The following is a 16,571-nucleotide window of genomic DNA, read 5'->3' as shown; positions in this document are numbered from 1 at the left end:
GTGAAGTTTGAATCACGTCCAGTTGTGTAGTTTAGTTCTTCATGTCTACCAAGATGTTGCTGCTACCCTGCTGTCTTCAAATCGAAAGTCTTCATTATTAACACCCGTGTGGAAACAGAAATGGGGGGGGGGGTAAAAATGGCTTGGCCTAGGCTGAATTGTTGTCACACTTCTAGTCATTGCAGTTACTACAGGAAATTATCCCTGCCGCTTGGTTTCGCTGAAGAATTCTCTGCTGGCGAGGTCACGAGCGATGAACAAAAATGCGAGAGAGCACATTCTTTAAAAAAGTTTATTGGCTTTTAAAACCACTTTAAAAATCTCACCAGTGAGTACTTTCCATTGAAAAAAAAAAGAAAAAGAAAAAAGAAACAATGCATTTTTGCAATATCAACAAGCGACTGTACATTAAGCAGTACACCAGACAACACCACAGAGGAAGGTTCTTCTACTGGTAGGGACTGACCTGCTAGTCAGAGTTGCTTCTAGGTCAGTCAGAAGGTACAGCATCAGAGTCACTGCTTGATGGAGCTCCTGTACATCTTAAGAGGTGCGATTTCCTTCATTCAAATTCTTAGATCAGTGCCTTGTTTAAATGTTTGAAAAAATCGAGAGAAAATGTTAACTTTCTTCACAAATGTATTCCGCGAAACAAGAATATGCAAACTCGACGGAAAAGAAAACAGTCATCAACATAACATACGGAACAATATTAACTTGGTAAACAGCACACAGTAAAAGTAATGAAACTCATGAAACTAGCACTGCCAGTCTGGTTTAACAGAACCCGCCCAAATCACAGAAGACAGTGGTTACCAAGAATACAAAGTACAATAGAAGTTATCACACATGCGTGCGTACAATCATCTATCAACATAATGAGCATGTAGGTTTTAAAAGGTTATTTCAACTTTTTTTTCCTTAATGCTTTATATTCTCATGTATGAGAATGAGTAAGAGTGTGTATCTCACTGAGATTAATGCACATTTTGCTACAAGACAATTAATCATTTTCTGACAATTCAGTTAATTTTCCTTACTCATCTTGTCATAAAAAATATTTTTTCTTTTTTTTCCTTTTTTTTTTTCGCGGGCATCCATCATTTCATTTGTCCATAAAGTTGTGGCAAAGCCATGTGTCATAAAAATTTAGTGCAATAATATGAACCTCCAAAGTTTGTTGAAATATGAGTTATTAATTTTCCAGTGTCTGCTGAAAGGCTTTTGAGCACAATGTCTGTCACAGAAATGTTTGCAAACCAGCTAATAGTATCACAACTTTTTTTTTCTCAATATACCATGCTATTGTTCTCGCTCTGAGTACACATCACTTCTGCAACTGCGGAGACCTATTATCTTTGAAAAGAGAAAAGAAAAAAAACATCAGCAAGCGAGAGACCAAACGGACAGCAGTACTTGTACAACATATCGAGCCAGAAATGTAACACACAACATACAGTATCTTGTCGACTATAGTTCTGTTAAGCTTTTTTTTTTTTCAAATGGCACATAGACTTAGCTAGATAATGGCCATATTATAGTGTCTTGATACATCCAATTTCTATGTATCTATCGTATTTACAGATGGAGCTTTAACATGACTTGTACAACATTGACAATAGCCAAAAACTCGAGCAAGCATCCTACTATATCACATAGCCTAACCCGACTAGCAGTGATATCTCAACATGCTTTCAGGTCCATAGTTACCTATGAAACATAGGACAGCGACCAGTCCACAAATTTACATACTATACATAGATTTTTGCAACTAAATCGTTTTCCCTCAAATGCAATAAAACTCTTTTTAAAAGTAATATCTGCAAGACTGCCCATTTCCCTTTGTTCTTATTAGTTACCAGAAGGGTATGCATGTGTAATAATCTCTTATGTTAGTAAAACAGATCATCTTTGGTATGGAAATAAGGCTGAATCTCCGGAAACAATATAACCCGCGACTCCCTTCTTGATCTCAAGATGACGTCACAATCAGGAAAAGTCAATACATCTTAGCCCCTGGGCCTCAATGTAGCTAAGCCATCTCCATACCATTGATATTCTTATCGAACCCGGGGGCACCAGCATGCCAAAACGTCTTACAACTCAAAGTGTGCCTGCCATGTTTTGTTTTGTTTTTCTTTTCTTTTTTTATGAAATGACAGCATAACAGATTATTTTCAATTTATTACTGATAAGGGCACACAGAGTGTCTGTCGTCTTTAGCCTATACAAGATGCCTCTGAAACACTGCAAAAAAAAAAGAAAGAAAAAAAAGAATAAGAAATAGTACTGAAAACATTGTCAGAGAAACAGCTGCCTTGATATGATGAAGCTCTGGATGGTTCTGAAGATGTTTGAAGATTATATACTATGTAGTCTCTCTAAAGATGGCATAAGGCCTTGGACTTTGGGAATAAGGCAGCCAAGTTGTTTGATTCCTTTCATCGTGTCGTCCACAAGGTGGCCTGAAGTTCCATCCTCTCCTCGCTGATTCTTTTATACTCCCTTTATAAGATATTCAACAGTACAAGTAGTATAGGCTTTAAGAAAAACTCAATTCTCGGACAAAGCTCAGACATGAATCAGCGTTACGCCGATTTGGTATATGATAAAGTATAAAGATGATGTCATAGTTTCAGCACCTGGTAGCATCAGCTGCTACACGTTTTGATATTCAGATATGGCAGGAAAATGTACTACGATTATAATGTGCATATATACTACATCTCCAATAGTCTTTCCTTTTGGTTGAGCTTGTTCTGCACACTTGTAAATACAACAGCAAACATTTTTGGTGAGGTCTTTTGTGCCAAATTCATTACTCATCTCGCTTTCATTTTTGTTTGTCGAGCAAAAATATAGTATTATTGACTGGCTATAGAGCGGAAGATACAATTTTTTTGTTTTGAGTTCTTGTTTTTAGAAATCTGGTCTATACACATGCCTACTGCCATCAGATACTCACAATCATCCTTGAAATGAATTATGTGTCTGACCTTACATGTGGGAGAGATGTGGTAAAAGCACTGTAAATCAAGGTGTCAAATGATAAGAGGTGAAAACTGATCAAAAACACAAGTAGGAGAGATTTTCTGGTAAGCCTGGCACTTTAAACAGGACAAATGGCGAAGTCCAGACAAATCCCAACAAGCTAGAGTATAAAAACAGATATACTACATACATAGCAAACAAACAACATAGGAACAGAAACCATGAAGAGTAAAAGATAACATTAGCCCAACATCTCTACTGTAGTAGGCTGGTCTTTGCTTTCCAGCCAGTCAAAGCCAGAGTTCACAGTATCACTGCATATCTGCTGAAAAAGCGGGTCGTTCTTCAGTTCTTCCAGTGTTGAGTCTTCATATTGTTCCTGCTGCTGATTGGGGTCAAACAGCAGGTTGGTGTCTAACGTGTTAAGGTCAGTAATGCTACTGGACAGATCTGATGTCAGTCTGATGTCAGTGGAAAAGTCAGATGCCACAGCACTAAGCTCTGAGGCTACCTGACCCACCAGCTGGGAACTGGGGTTCAAGCCATCATCCCCCAGCAAGTCTTTAACAGTGTTATTGAAATCCAGCTGTTGCTGCTCCTCCTCAGCCTCCTGCTGCTGTGTACTCTGGAGGAGCAGCTGGGGTTGGGTCTGCACAGGGTTCTCCTGCTGCTGTTGCTGCTGGTCTCGGTCAGTAGGGCCTGCTTGTGCTTGGCTTTCCCCGGCAGAGAAGCTAACCTGCTCTCCACCGCTACTGGTGAGGTAGCCGTGCTGCTGGAGCTCAAAGGCAGCAGGGCTGGAGCTGATGGGCAGCTGAGTCTGATGGGCAGCTCCCCCAGCAAAACTGGTCGTGGTCTCCAAGATCTGAGTCAGGTTCATACGGGCCGTGTAGTTGGAAGGGAGGTTGTTTATCCCCAGGCCACGGACTGAGTCATCCCCCTCCGAATCCATTTTGCTCAAAAGGACATTGGTGATCTTGGTGGTGTTACTCTGGCCCTGCACAGGCAGCGTCTCACTCTGCATCATGACATTCAGAGGCACAGACTGGCTGCGCTGGACCATGCTGTGGACAGAGCTAACTGTCTGGCTGTTGGAAAGAATACTGAGCACCTCGGAGGTGATAGGAGAGTTAAAAGGGGAGACAACAGCTCGGGTGGTGGTGGTGGTGGTAGTGGTGGTGGTCGGAGGGCCAGTGTTACCACTGAAGTTCCTCTGACGTACTGCAGGGCTAACACTGCGGCAGCGGAAAGTGCTGGACCCAGATGAGTTTGAGGCCTTGTTGTCTAACGGGGCAGGCACGGCAAAGCTCTCCTGTTTCGTAGGGGTAGATAAACATATTACCTGTTGCTGCTGCTGATGTTGTTGTGGTTGCTGCTGCGGCTGTTGCACTGGGGAGATAGGGGTCAGGCGGCCAAAGTGAGCGTCCTGTCTTGACTGTGCCTGAAATGACTGGCCAGGAATAGCAAAGGCATGCGGCTTACGGAACTGGTCATCCACCAGATCTTGGTAGCTGGGCAGAATGCCAATGCCATGGTTGGATAGGGGACCTCCATTGTTATTGTTATAGCGATTGTTGATCCATTCCAGTTTTGCCTTGTCAGGGTGTGTGGCCATTGGCCTTTGCATGGGCTTGACAGGACTGCTGGACACAATGCTGGCTTCATGGTAACCAGTCATGCTAGAATTGATGGGAGTGAAGGCAAAAGGATTCCTGCACTCCACTGGACTGGGAGGGACACTACTGCTGCAGTTGGAGAGTGGAGTACTGATAGGGGTGTGGCGACCCATGGTTCCATCCACAGGGGTGCTGGGAGCCATGCGGGAGCAGGGGCTCTCTCGAGTCAAGCTATGCCCAAGGGTCATTTCAGAGGTGGGGGTTGGCGTGGGGGTTGGTGTTGGTGTGGGAGTTGGAGTTTGGACAGGGGTCGTACTGCTATGGGCAGAGTGATAGAAGGTAGTGCCTGCCTGGTGAGCACCAAGGACTGAGCCTTGGTTGGCAGCAGACTGGCCTTGTAGAGGCATGTCAACACAACTACTAAACAGAGGCTGCAGACCCTTTAACTTCATCTGCTCCTCCATCTGGACTAGCTCCTCCACGATGCTGTCCTGGGTCATGTCATCATCATTAAATGGGAAGTAGTCCATGTTAGGTTGAGAGCCAGCAAAGTCCACTATCTCCTGTGTGAGGGTGAGCTGGCCTGGGGCCTCGGAGGTCTGGGTTATGATGGAAAGTTGGTCTGTGGGTGCCTGCTTGTGTTCTGCTGGTACACGTTGAGCAAAGGCCTGTTTGCGAAGCTCATTAAGCTGTCCCTCCTCCCATATTGTGCTCTTTAAGTCACCTATTACAGAGGCCTCGTGTGCTCCTGAGTTGGTTGGTATGGCACGAGGGTCTCCGACGATCTGCTGTAGCAACGTCTGATCAGAGGGGCTATTTCCAAGTGCTGCGCTGCTGGTGTCAGTGCTGAGAGAGGAGTCCTCATGTTTCACCAGCAAGGCCTGGGGTTTGACAACAGTCTGGGAGCCCTCGGTGTGTGTGATGGGTGAGTCAGAGAGTGCAAGGATCTGTGTGGGCCCAATGGAGGTGTGTTTGACAGTCACTTTACAGGGGGCACTCTCTGGTCTGGCAGGAGTTCCTGGTCTGGGGATCCTCTTCACTGCGATGCCAACTCCAGGTTTAGGATTGTCAACTACAGCCAGTGGCTGCTCGGAAATAAACACCCTCTTCACTGGAATCACATGGGACTCCACACCTGGGCCTGTGCGTTTCCTGGGGCTCTTGGAGTCCAGACAGGTATCCTTAGACAACGGGGTAACAGCTGAGGAGCCATTGGATGACATGCTGCCATTGGCATTCTGATTATCAACAGTCAGGTACAAAGTACTGTCGAGACAATTACTGTTATTGCTGTCATGAGTCCCAGCTACAGCTATGGAGGTGGGGGGGGACATGGAGTCACTTTTTAACCTGGCTACTTTTTCTGGTCCAGGAGAACATTTGACAAGGAAGCTGGGTTCACTGGCAGCCCTGAACTTTGTCACTCTCTCATCTTTGACTCCAACAGCGGAACCCTGACTAGTGCTATGTTTCTCTGCCCCATGTGTGAGGTTGTTGTCACCTTCGGCCTCAGACACAAATTTAGTGTCACTGGGGAGGAACAGGGCAGAGGTTGGTGCGCTGGCTCTGACTGCAGGAGACTGTGGGGTGGCCAAGGACCCACTCTGAGCCTGCTGGGATTCCTCTGAGGCAACAATAGCACCCACACCCGTTGAGGCAGGCCGCAGGGCCGTACTGCCACTGTTACTACTGCTGCTGCTGGGAGTTAGAGATATGGCTGTCATTTTCACCACATTGACTGAGCTGACGTGAGGAGTGGGCATCACAGTCTTGATGGGGCTGTTGGTGATGAGCAGGGTTGGGGGCGAGCGCAATGTGATGGCACTGCTGGCGGAGGGTTTAGGCAGAATTTGAGCGTACCGGTGCCGTGCCATGCGGTCCCCCACAGGACTGGCTGTGATATTCTGGGAGGTTTTGGGGGATTGCTTGAGAGACTGTGTCACCACTTGGAAGTTCACAGGCAACACTTTCCCCTCTGCTGTCCCTACAGGACTGGGTGAGGTCATCAATTGCCGGCTTCTCTGTACCTGGGTGAAGAACAGTGAGAAAAAACATCCATGATAAATATTTTTCAACTACCATATACCATCAACCCAAATTAAATAAGATAAGTTAAAAAATAGCTAAAGGTTGGCATTTTTCCTTCCAAAGCCTCATACCGTGATTGGGCTGGGGACAGCTGCTACTACAATGCCAATTGTGGGCTGAGGGGACAGCAGAGCAGGGCTGCCACAGGGGATGGTGGGACCAGGGGTACTGGCCTCAGTCCTCTTGATCTGGGTCTCACTGGGCAGAGGTGAGTGGCGTTTCTGCTCTTGCTGCTTCTTCTGGATTTTGCGCTGCAGTTGCTGCTTTGCATCAACAGCGGGAGAGGGGAGGGTCTTCACCTGGGGCTGGAAAGAGTTGGCCTCAGCCGTGGGAACAAATGCAGAAGCTGGAGTGGGTGTCTTCATTCCTGGCAAGTGAGGAATTAGAACAATTAGGGGCTTCTTAGTGTTTCTTGTAATTGATAATTCATGTGCCATTGAGAGCAGATTCCCTTTTTTACATTAATATGCTTCTTTATGCTGAAAATTTGCCAAAATTATGCAGAAGTGTCTGCCAGTGACATCACTGGCAGAGACAGTCCATGAATGGAAAAACATATACGATGGTTTGCCAGCAGGCCGCATTGTATATAAAAATATGAATATCAACACTAAATATAACTGTATAATGTAGTATTGCTATTTGCATTTTCTAATACAATGCAGCCTACCAGCAAACCAGGAAGTAAGTTTTCACATTCAAGGACTGTCCACAAGTGACATCATCGGTCGTCAACGTTTCAGGGACACAGTAGTTTGCTCAGTTTTATGGTTACTAACAGAGTGTTACCCCTACATATATATATATATATATATATATACACACACACACACACACACACACATATACTGAGAGAAAATTTAAATGCAACACTTTTGTTTTAGCCCACATTTTTCATGAGTTGAAGTAAATGATCCCAGATTTTTTTCTATGTGCTCTACGAGCTTAACTCTCAGATTCGGCACACAAATTTGTACACATTTCATTTCATCTCATCATATTTCATCTGTTGTCAACATAATTCACCCATCTGACAGGTGGGACATCACCATGGTGATTAAATATCATGATCATCACATGGGTGTTTGTTATGATGGGGAGAATAAAAGCACACTCTAAAATGTACAGTTTTTGCTGCACAACATGCCAGAGATGCCACAAATGTTGACACAGCATGTAAGTTGCCGGCTGACTGCAGGAGTATGAGCTTATGCCAGAATATTAAATGTCAATTTCTCTACCATAAGCCACCTCCCGAGTTGTTTCACAGGTTTTGACAGTACGTCCAACCGCCCTCATAACTGTAGACCCCAATGTGACCACACCATCCAGGACTGCTACATCCACCTTGTGCACCTAAGGGATCGTCTGAGATCAGTCACAGACAGTTGACGAAACAGTTGGTTTGCACAACTGAAGAATTTCTAATCAAACTGTCAGAAACTGTCTCAGGGAGGTTCTTCTGCATGCTTGACATCTTTAGCAGGGTCTACCCCAGAATGCTGCATGGTACCTCAACTGTCCCGAGTGGGCAAACATTCATCTGTGATGGCCTCTGGCACACTGGAGAAGCGTCCTCTTCAGCAACGAATGCCGGTTCCAGCTGTATTGGGCAAATGGAAGGTGGTGTGTATGGTGCCATGAGGGTGAGCGGTTTGCTGGTGCTGATGTTGTTAAAATAGTGGCCCATGGGCGTCCGGGTAGCATAGTGGCCAAATCCATTGCCTACCAACACAGGAATCACCAGTTCGAATCCCCGTGTTGCCTTCGGCTTGGTCGGGCGTCCTTACAGACACAATTGGCCGTGTCTACAGGTGAGAAGCTGGATGTGGGTATGTGTCCTGGTCGCTGCACTAGTGCCTCCTCTGGTTGGTCGGGGCGCCTGTTCGGGGGGAGGGGGAACTTAGGGGGAATAGTGTGATCCTCCCACGCACTACATTCCCCTGGCGAAACTCCACACTGTCAGGTGAAAAGAAGCGGCCGGCGACTCCACATGTATTGGAGGAGGCAAGTAGTAGTCTGCAGCCCTCTCTGGATCGGCAGAGGGGGTGGAGCAGCGACTGGAACAGCTTAAAAGAGTAGGGTAATTGGCCAGATACAGCTGGGGAGAAAAAGGGGGGAAAAAACCCACACACAAAAAAAAAAGTGGCCCATGGAGGTGGTGGGTTTTGGTATAGGCAGGCATACCGTAGGGACAAAGGACACAGGTGCAATTTATCTACTGCAGTTTGAATGCCCGGAGATACTGGGATGAGATACTGAGGTCCTCTGTTGTGCCATTCATCCGCCACCATGTTTCAGCATGATAATGCATGGCCGCGTGTTGCAAGGATCTGTACTGAATATCTGCCAGCTGAAAATGTCCCAGCTCTTCCAAGGCCTGCATACTCACCAGAAATGTCACCCATTGAGCATGCTTAGGATGTTCTGGACCGGCGCATATGACAGCATGTACCAGTTCCCACCAATATCAAACAAGTTCACACAGCCATTGAAGAGGAGTGGGACAACATTCCACAAAAAAACCTGATCAACTCTATGCAAAGGACATGTTTTGCACTGTATGAGGCAAATGGTGGTCACACCAGATGCTGACTCATAATTCTGTTCCATGACCCTATCTTGGGCCCTGTGATGGCCTGGCGGCCTGCCCAGGGTGTCTCCCCGTCGCCCGCCCAGTGACTGCTGGGATAGGCTCCAGCATCCCCACGACCCTGAGGGCAGGATAAGCAGTTTGGATAATGGATGGACCCTATCTTGTGTTTTGGGAGGGTTTCTGTGACCAACCAAGGTATATTAGTAGCCAAAATTATGTGATATCAATAGATAAGTGCACAATAACATCATTCTCAGGTGATGTGCTTTCATTTATGAACTTCAGTATCATAAAATCTTTAAAATAAAAAAGTGTTGCATTTAAAATTTCAGCTTTATTTATATATAATGTTGAAAATACTGATATGTTTTCCTTCAATGTTTGCAGGTCCTGCTCAGAAACAGAAACCCTTACTTTCAGTGGGAATAAGAGAGAATGAAAACATTCAGAAAATGTGCAAATCTCTATACTACAGTGAAGTTACCACCCCAGCAGCCCAAAGGCCATCTTCACCTGTGGGTGTTCCTGTCATAACGGTGAGGGCAGCCATGGACTTGGTGCCGATGTAGTGGCTGTTGAGCAGGAAGCGAGCGAGGTCTTCCACATTGTCGAACTGACGGCTCAGAACCTTCTGGGCCCACTCACACACAAGACCACAGGCAGCAGATCGCATTTCATCTTCAGCACTGGGTGACTGACCCGATGGCTCCATCAGCTCACACTACGGCGGGAGAGAAAAGAGCAGCGGGCCGATGAGCAGTAGCTAGACAAGTTTAGAAGTCTAACTAGACATTGAAAAACATTCAGGTTCTTTCAGGACCAACTTACCCCATCCCCAGATTTTTGTAGATCCAGGTTAGGTAGCGATGGCATATGTACAAATGCTTTCTTTCTTAATCCACTATAACAATATGTGAGAATGAGTTAAGGCTTTGGCAAATCAAATTCAATCAGAGTAGTACTGAATAATGCTACACAATCTCACAGGGTGTTAAACAATGACAGTTCATAAATTCAGGAGTGAAACAAGGCTGCCACCTAGCATATTCACAACAAACAGCCGCAACAAACATCAGTACTTTTTTGGGTCTTACTTGTTAAAGCCGGGCTTTGCAGTATGACAGGGTGCAAAAAGAGCCTCCACTGGCACGTTTTCATCTCAAGATGTGATGATAAACGAAAATGAAGGACAGTTTAATTCAACAAAAAACTATCAATGAAACCAATGAAAAGTGATCTGTGGCCGTGAATCAGAGGTCGGTTAAGTGGAGACATGTCGTCGGTCACTTTTATAGCACAGGAACAAACTCGTTCACGTCACCTAATGTTACCCCCACGTGGGGCAAACATGTGCAGAAGGAATTTTTTTTTCCAACCACAGAGAAACGGATAGGATTAAGCATTTACATAGTTATTAGGTGCTAATATTTCCCTATTGAACAGATTATCAGAGGTTTATACCACCCCTCTAGACCCAATTGAAAATTCCTACCAATCGGGCCGGATCAGGCCAGTCTCGACTGACTGAGGCGGTTACATGACGTATTTTTATTCTGACTGGGATATTATTCTGATGATTAGTGGAATATTAGGGTCCACTTAAATGCAGCTATTGATGTATTGACCATTGTGTTTTGTTTTATTTTTTTGGATTCCCCCCGCCTTTTTCTTGCCAATTGTACTTGGCCAATTACCCCACTCTTCCGAGTCTACCCGGTTGTTGCGCCACCCCTTCTGCCGATCCGGGGAGGGCTGCAGTCAACCACATGCCTCCTCCAATACATGTGGAGTCACCAGCCGCTTCTTTTCACCTGACAGTGAGGAGTTTCACCAGGGGGACGTAGCACGTGGGAGGATCACACTATTCCCCCCAGTTCCCCCTCCCCCCCGAACAGGCGCCCTGACCGACCAGAGGAGGCGCTAGTGCAGCGACCAGGACACATACCCTCATCTGGCTTCCCACCCGCAGACACAGCCAATTGTGTCTGTAGGGACGCCCGACCATGCCGGTGGTAACACGGGGATTCGAACTGGCGATCCCCGTGTTGGTAGGCAACGAAATAGACCGCCACACTGTACGGAGGCCTCACTGTGTTTAAATTTATCCTCAGTTTAGTATTCATGCTTTTACATACGGTCTACAGAGTTTACCTCAGCCTCACTACTAGTGTCTGTGCTCACTACCTGCAGGATGACCCTGTTATACTGTGCACGTGACAAATTAAAGGACTTTGACTTTGAAATCGAAAGCAAAACACAAGCAGATAACGGCAAAGGCTTTGACAGACAGACGACCTAACTGATAAGTTTAGCACAGTGAAAGGATATTTGGATTTGCCCCTCATGCCCAGTCGACGCGCCTTCATGTTGGGAAAGACATTCTTCATGATCTTTCCAAAGTCTGCTGCACTCAGTGGATTATAGCCAAGATTGTCACAATAGCTCCTGAAATTATTTCAGAAAGAGAACAATGCAGTGATTTCACTAGAAATTGGCTGGTGTACGTTTTCTACTTTAAAATACTTGTACAAAAATGATGTGTATAAAAATAATAAAAAAAAAATTAAAAAAAAAAACGACATCTGCTCCCCATTGTCTCTCATGAATGAATGAATGTCATATATCATCCATCCATTATCCAAACCGCTTGTCCTGCTCTCAGGGTCGTGGGGATACTGGAGCCTATCCTAGCAGTCACTGGGCGGCAGGTGGGGAGACACCCTGGACAGGCCGCGAGGCCATCACACACACACACTCACACACACACACACTCATACCTAGGGACAATTTAGTACGGCCGATTCATCTGATCTACATGTCTTTGGACTGTGGGAGGAAACCGGAGCCCCCCGAGGAAACCCAAACAGACACAGGGAGACCATGCAAACGCCAAACAAGAGGATGACCCGGGACAACCCCCAAGGTTGGACTACTCTGAGGCTTGAACCCAGGACCCTTCTTGCTGTGAGGCGACCGTGCTAACCACTGCACCACCGTGCCACCCTGAATGTCATATACTCACTTGTATTCATCATACACCTCTTGCTTTGGGAGGGAAGTCTCCGGGTGCTCCTCTAGGTGATTCCGTATCCAGTTGAATGCATACATTTGTTGTGTACGGCTTGATGACATGGAACTCTGATCACTGAAATGACAGGTGACAAAAAAAATAGTTAGGACATTTCTTTAACTGACAAACCTGGTTGACTTTTCCTTAAGTAGAGAAACTTTAGTACCACAGTCATGGAGTAGACGACCCCTTCTGATTTTCAATGCTAACGTGCAGTTTTGGAGGGATGGAATTGTTGGGGGGGGGGAAAAAACAAAACATGGGAGGTATGGGAAAACAAATGAAAGAAACAGCTGAGCATGGCAAAATTGCAAGATTAGTGAGAGTGACTACAGTTAATAGCACTGCTTCATAATAACCCCACATATAGATGACTAAATGATACTTTCTCTCTTTTTTTATCTTCCCCCTTTTTCCCCTCCAATTGTACTTGGCCAATTACCCCACTCTTCTGAGTCGCTGCTCCACCCCTTCTGCCGATCCGGGGAGAGCTGCAGACTACCACATGCCTCCTCCGATACATGTGGAGTCGCCAGCCACTTCTTTTCACATGACAGTGAGGAGTTTCACCAGAGGGACATAGCACGAGGGAGTATCACGCTATTCCCCCCAGTCCCCCCCACCCCTACCGAACAGGTGTCCCGACCGACCAGAAGAGGCACCAGTGCAGCGACCAGGACACATACCCACATCCGGCTTCCCACCCGTAGACACGGCCAATTGTGTCTGTAGGGGCGCCCGACCAAGCCGGAGGTAACACAGGGATTCGAACAGGAGATCCCCATGTTGGTAGGCAACGGAATAAACTGCCACACTACCCGGACGCCTTAAATGATACTCTCACTCTAGACAAACGAGTCAAAAGTGATAAACGAATGCCAGAAGAATATTTACAGTTTATGTTGTATAAGAACTACAGAAATACAAATAAAAAAAGAAAGATAACTTCGCAGTGTATTAGAGTAGTAAGCTACACCTTTATGAAAGACAACGGTATTGAAAGTGTAGGACGCAACAGTGTTTGTGGAACCATGACAAAATGCTTGTGACAAAGAGAAATTAGCATTGTGAAATTGAAAAGTCCATTGGAACTATAAAGAAATTTTGAAAACAATACCTTTTATCATTGCCATTGCTGGGACCAGAAGGCAACTTAAGGTAGAGGTAGAGTTTTTCGATGTCTGTAAACTTCTCAACATCTTGCTGTAAAAATTAAGTATGAAAGAGGAAAAGAGGAGGAGACACTTCAATGACCTCGGTGAAAAGAAAAGTATTTCGGAATCCATATGGGTTTCCAGATGAAGTTGCATAAAAATAACAAGTGTCTTATGTGTTCACCCAAGAGAAATGAAACTATTGCAGTCATTTGATTAAATAAGCATGTGATTTCAAAATTGGAAAACAAATAAGCGTTTAAGTTTGATGGAAAAATTCAGTCCAGGAGCCCAATCCTGGATCTAAAACTTTGTAATCCGAACTTTGCGTGACACTACGGAGTACAGAGGAGCTGACTGGATTGACAAACTCACCATATTAACTTTTAGGGGTCAAAAATTCAGATTTGAGGCAGGACACTTATTTCTGGCTGTATGTTGTTTTTCTTTAATTACAGCTACTTGGCATTTCTGCTGGACGGTTTCCAGGAAAATCTAAACTCTACTTAGGTATCACACTTGCAAACAGTCTTGTTCAGATCAACCCTGTCCAACTTCTTTTCAATTGGTTTCTGAGAGCGGATTCATCTGACCTTTTCCTTTTCTACTTGCCTTTTCTTGCTACTATAATTAACACTTCAGTGAATGAAGTGTGAGCTGTCAGCTGAGCGCTATGAAGAAATAACACCACAACATTACTACAGCAAGCAAGCAGTGAAATACATGTCCGTGACCTCGTCAGTTGACGCCATGATTGTGTCTAAAAAAAAGAAGGGTGTTTTGTTCTGCTCTTCCCCTCTAACATTTTTTTGGTCTCATTTACAGGAAAAAAACAAACAAACTTGGAGCCATCAAGCTAGTTAACTATGAGCCAGTACAGTACACCTAATCTTTTATTTGGTGAAGGCTAAAACATGTTGTGTATCTAACGTGACCATGCTCTGTTTTGCCAAAGGAGGGACCTTTCAGGTGCAGACTTAACGACCCACATAGAGGAAGCGTCTCTGCCGTGAACCAGCCAGGCCCACTAAAGTAGACATTTCTGTTACTACACGGTAACAAGGCCATGTTACCGTGTAGTAACAATGAAGTTACTAATGAAGTTAATAATGAACCCACAGGGTGGGACGGTTCAGGGTCGATAAAACTAACCTAGGTATAATAACATATGAACAGATGACGCTCGCATTAAATTTAAAACTACACAAATATTCATTCCATTTCAATTATACAGCTGTCATTAAATGCTTACTGTTTTAACTTCAAAGCTACTTTACTAAACGGCCATCCATATGGAGCACAGGTCTGAATGTCTTCTGTGACTTTTACATTTATGTTTTTTTACAATTAAAGGTAATTTTAAAGAATATTGTTGCAATCTACGTCATCACATTGTTAAAGACTGCCATTCAAAAAACGTTGCACTAGCCTAAAATGCCTGTCTGCCATGTATCACAGCAGCATAAAGGTGTCATTCAGTGTTCTGGTTAGAGGTGTATTTAGACTGGAATGTGTAGCGCCACTAAATGAGACTGAGCCTGTGCAGAGAACGTATTGATTTGCATGTGGAGCATCCTGCCATGAATGGAAAATGCAGAAAGACCCTGAACAGCAAAACTCTTCTGTTGTTATATTCCAGCCATGCCGGTTTACACCTGTGAGACAAGGTGGCTGAAAAACCCCAACCCTGCCTACGGTCCTCGGTGGCTCCCCAAACAGAGCAAAAGCCTTCCCATCTACCAGAGGGGCTCGTTTCGGCCGGGGCAGTGCGGTAGCTACTCACCAATATGTTGTCCACTTTTGATTGTACAGATTTGCTGAAATTGGGCAAGAGAGCAAAAACAAACATGGCGATTAACGTGGCGTGAAGCAGTTTCCGACAAACACGCAAGATTTCTTTCTCACACACATTTGGTTCGGACACTTTTAAAAATAATAAAAAAATGACATCCCTGTTGTTTAGCGGGGCTATATTTTCTTTAAAACACGACGGGGGGGACCGTCGGGTACACTACACGCTATCGCACACGAGAAGGAGGCAGTAAATAAGGCACCCATTCATCCCTCTTGTCTCGTGAGGCGTCCAGTTACGCTGTCACCTGTTATGGACGTCACGGGGAACATCAGCATCACTCGTCTTACTCGGTGTCATCTATAATATGGCCTCCTATGGCTCGTTGCTAACGGTTATGGCCAGTACAGTATGCAAACCCAACTGGTATAATCCTTATCACGGATAAATAACCCCTTTAAGTAACGACGCTTTAACCGCGTCTGTTTGCGTCTCGCTAGATAATCACACGGTGGCTCATGACACCTCCACTTTTATCTTTTTCGGGGAGGGGGGGCTTTTTTTCTCTCTTTTTTTTGGTGCTTTGTGCAGCACAGCCTCCTTGGCCACTTCAATGCTACGCTAATTACAAGCTACGGCTAGCAAAGGACAGTGTGGTGCGCTGGCTCGTTGACTCGACGTCTCATCTTACCAAATTGAATTCTTTATTTTGAACTGCAGCGCGTTCGCCTCGGGCCCCTGGAGTCCTGGCACGAGCGTTGGAAGAGAGCCCAATCCCGACGCGGGCTTCTGACCAGGTTGCTGCTGATCATCAGCCATCACGATGAGTCTGGAGGGCGGCGGGGAGCTTTAACGTGTAGGCCTCATCCCGGAGAGAGCGCTTCCCCGGCCGTGCATTACACCGGACCCCGCCGTGTGCTGAGCGACTCGACTTACCCTCGGCTAGGTCAACCTGCTGAACGGACAACAGAGCATGGCTGCCGAGACTGCGATCTGACCCTTGGAAAATACAAAACGGAACCAAAAAAAGACACTCGGGCATACAAAAGACATTTCGCAGAGGACTCCGCTGCCGCAAATAGCACGCCTGCAGCAGCTATGGACGGTAGTGCTGCTGCCAGGCGGTAGGGGCGCAGGCGCAGGAAATCGCTTGATCAGATACAGAGTGACAATAACGGGTAAACAGCTTTTATATATATATATATTTTTTTTTAAATATATATATATAAATATATATATATAGTATTTAGCTAAATATTAACGAATT

General features: G+C 45.4%; 1 protein-coding gene across 1 annotated transcript; it reads right to left on the bottom strand.

Annotated features, from left to right (window-relative positions):
• Positions 1-284: 284 nt before the first annotated feature.
• On the bottom strand, positions 285-16,004 carry LOC130113670 (DNA-binding protein RFX7). Its single transcript, XM_056281247.1, has 9 exons — positions 15,996-16,004; positions 13,476-13,561; positions 12,311-12,433; positions 11,617-11,733; positions 10,117-10,201; positions 9,802-10,009; positions 6,764-7,059; positions 4,379-6,631; positions 285-4,342 (listed from the first exon to the last, which is right to left on the bottom strand). The coding sequence occupies exons 3-9, from the start codon at positions 12,418-12,420 to the stop codon at positions 3,233-3,235; spliced, it is 4,179 nt and encodes a 1,392-aa protein (XP_056137222.1). The 5' UTR covers positions 12,421-12,433; positions 13,476-13,561; positions 15,996-16,004; the 3' UTR covers positions 285-3,232.
• Between the last annotated feature and the right edge of the window lie 567 nt (positions 16,005-16,571).

The sequence above is a fragment of the Lampris incognitus genome, chromosome 6 (assembly GCF_029633865.1).
Source record: "Lampris incognitus isolate fLamInc1 chromosome 6, fLamInc1.hap2, whole genome shotgun sequence".
Lineage (NCBI taxonomy): Eukaryota > Metazoa > Chordata > Actinopteri > Lampriformes > Lampridae > Lampris > Lampris incognitus.
Note: the sequence above shows the minus strand (reverse complement) of the source record. Positions and strands in the feature narration are given on the sequence as shown.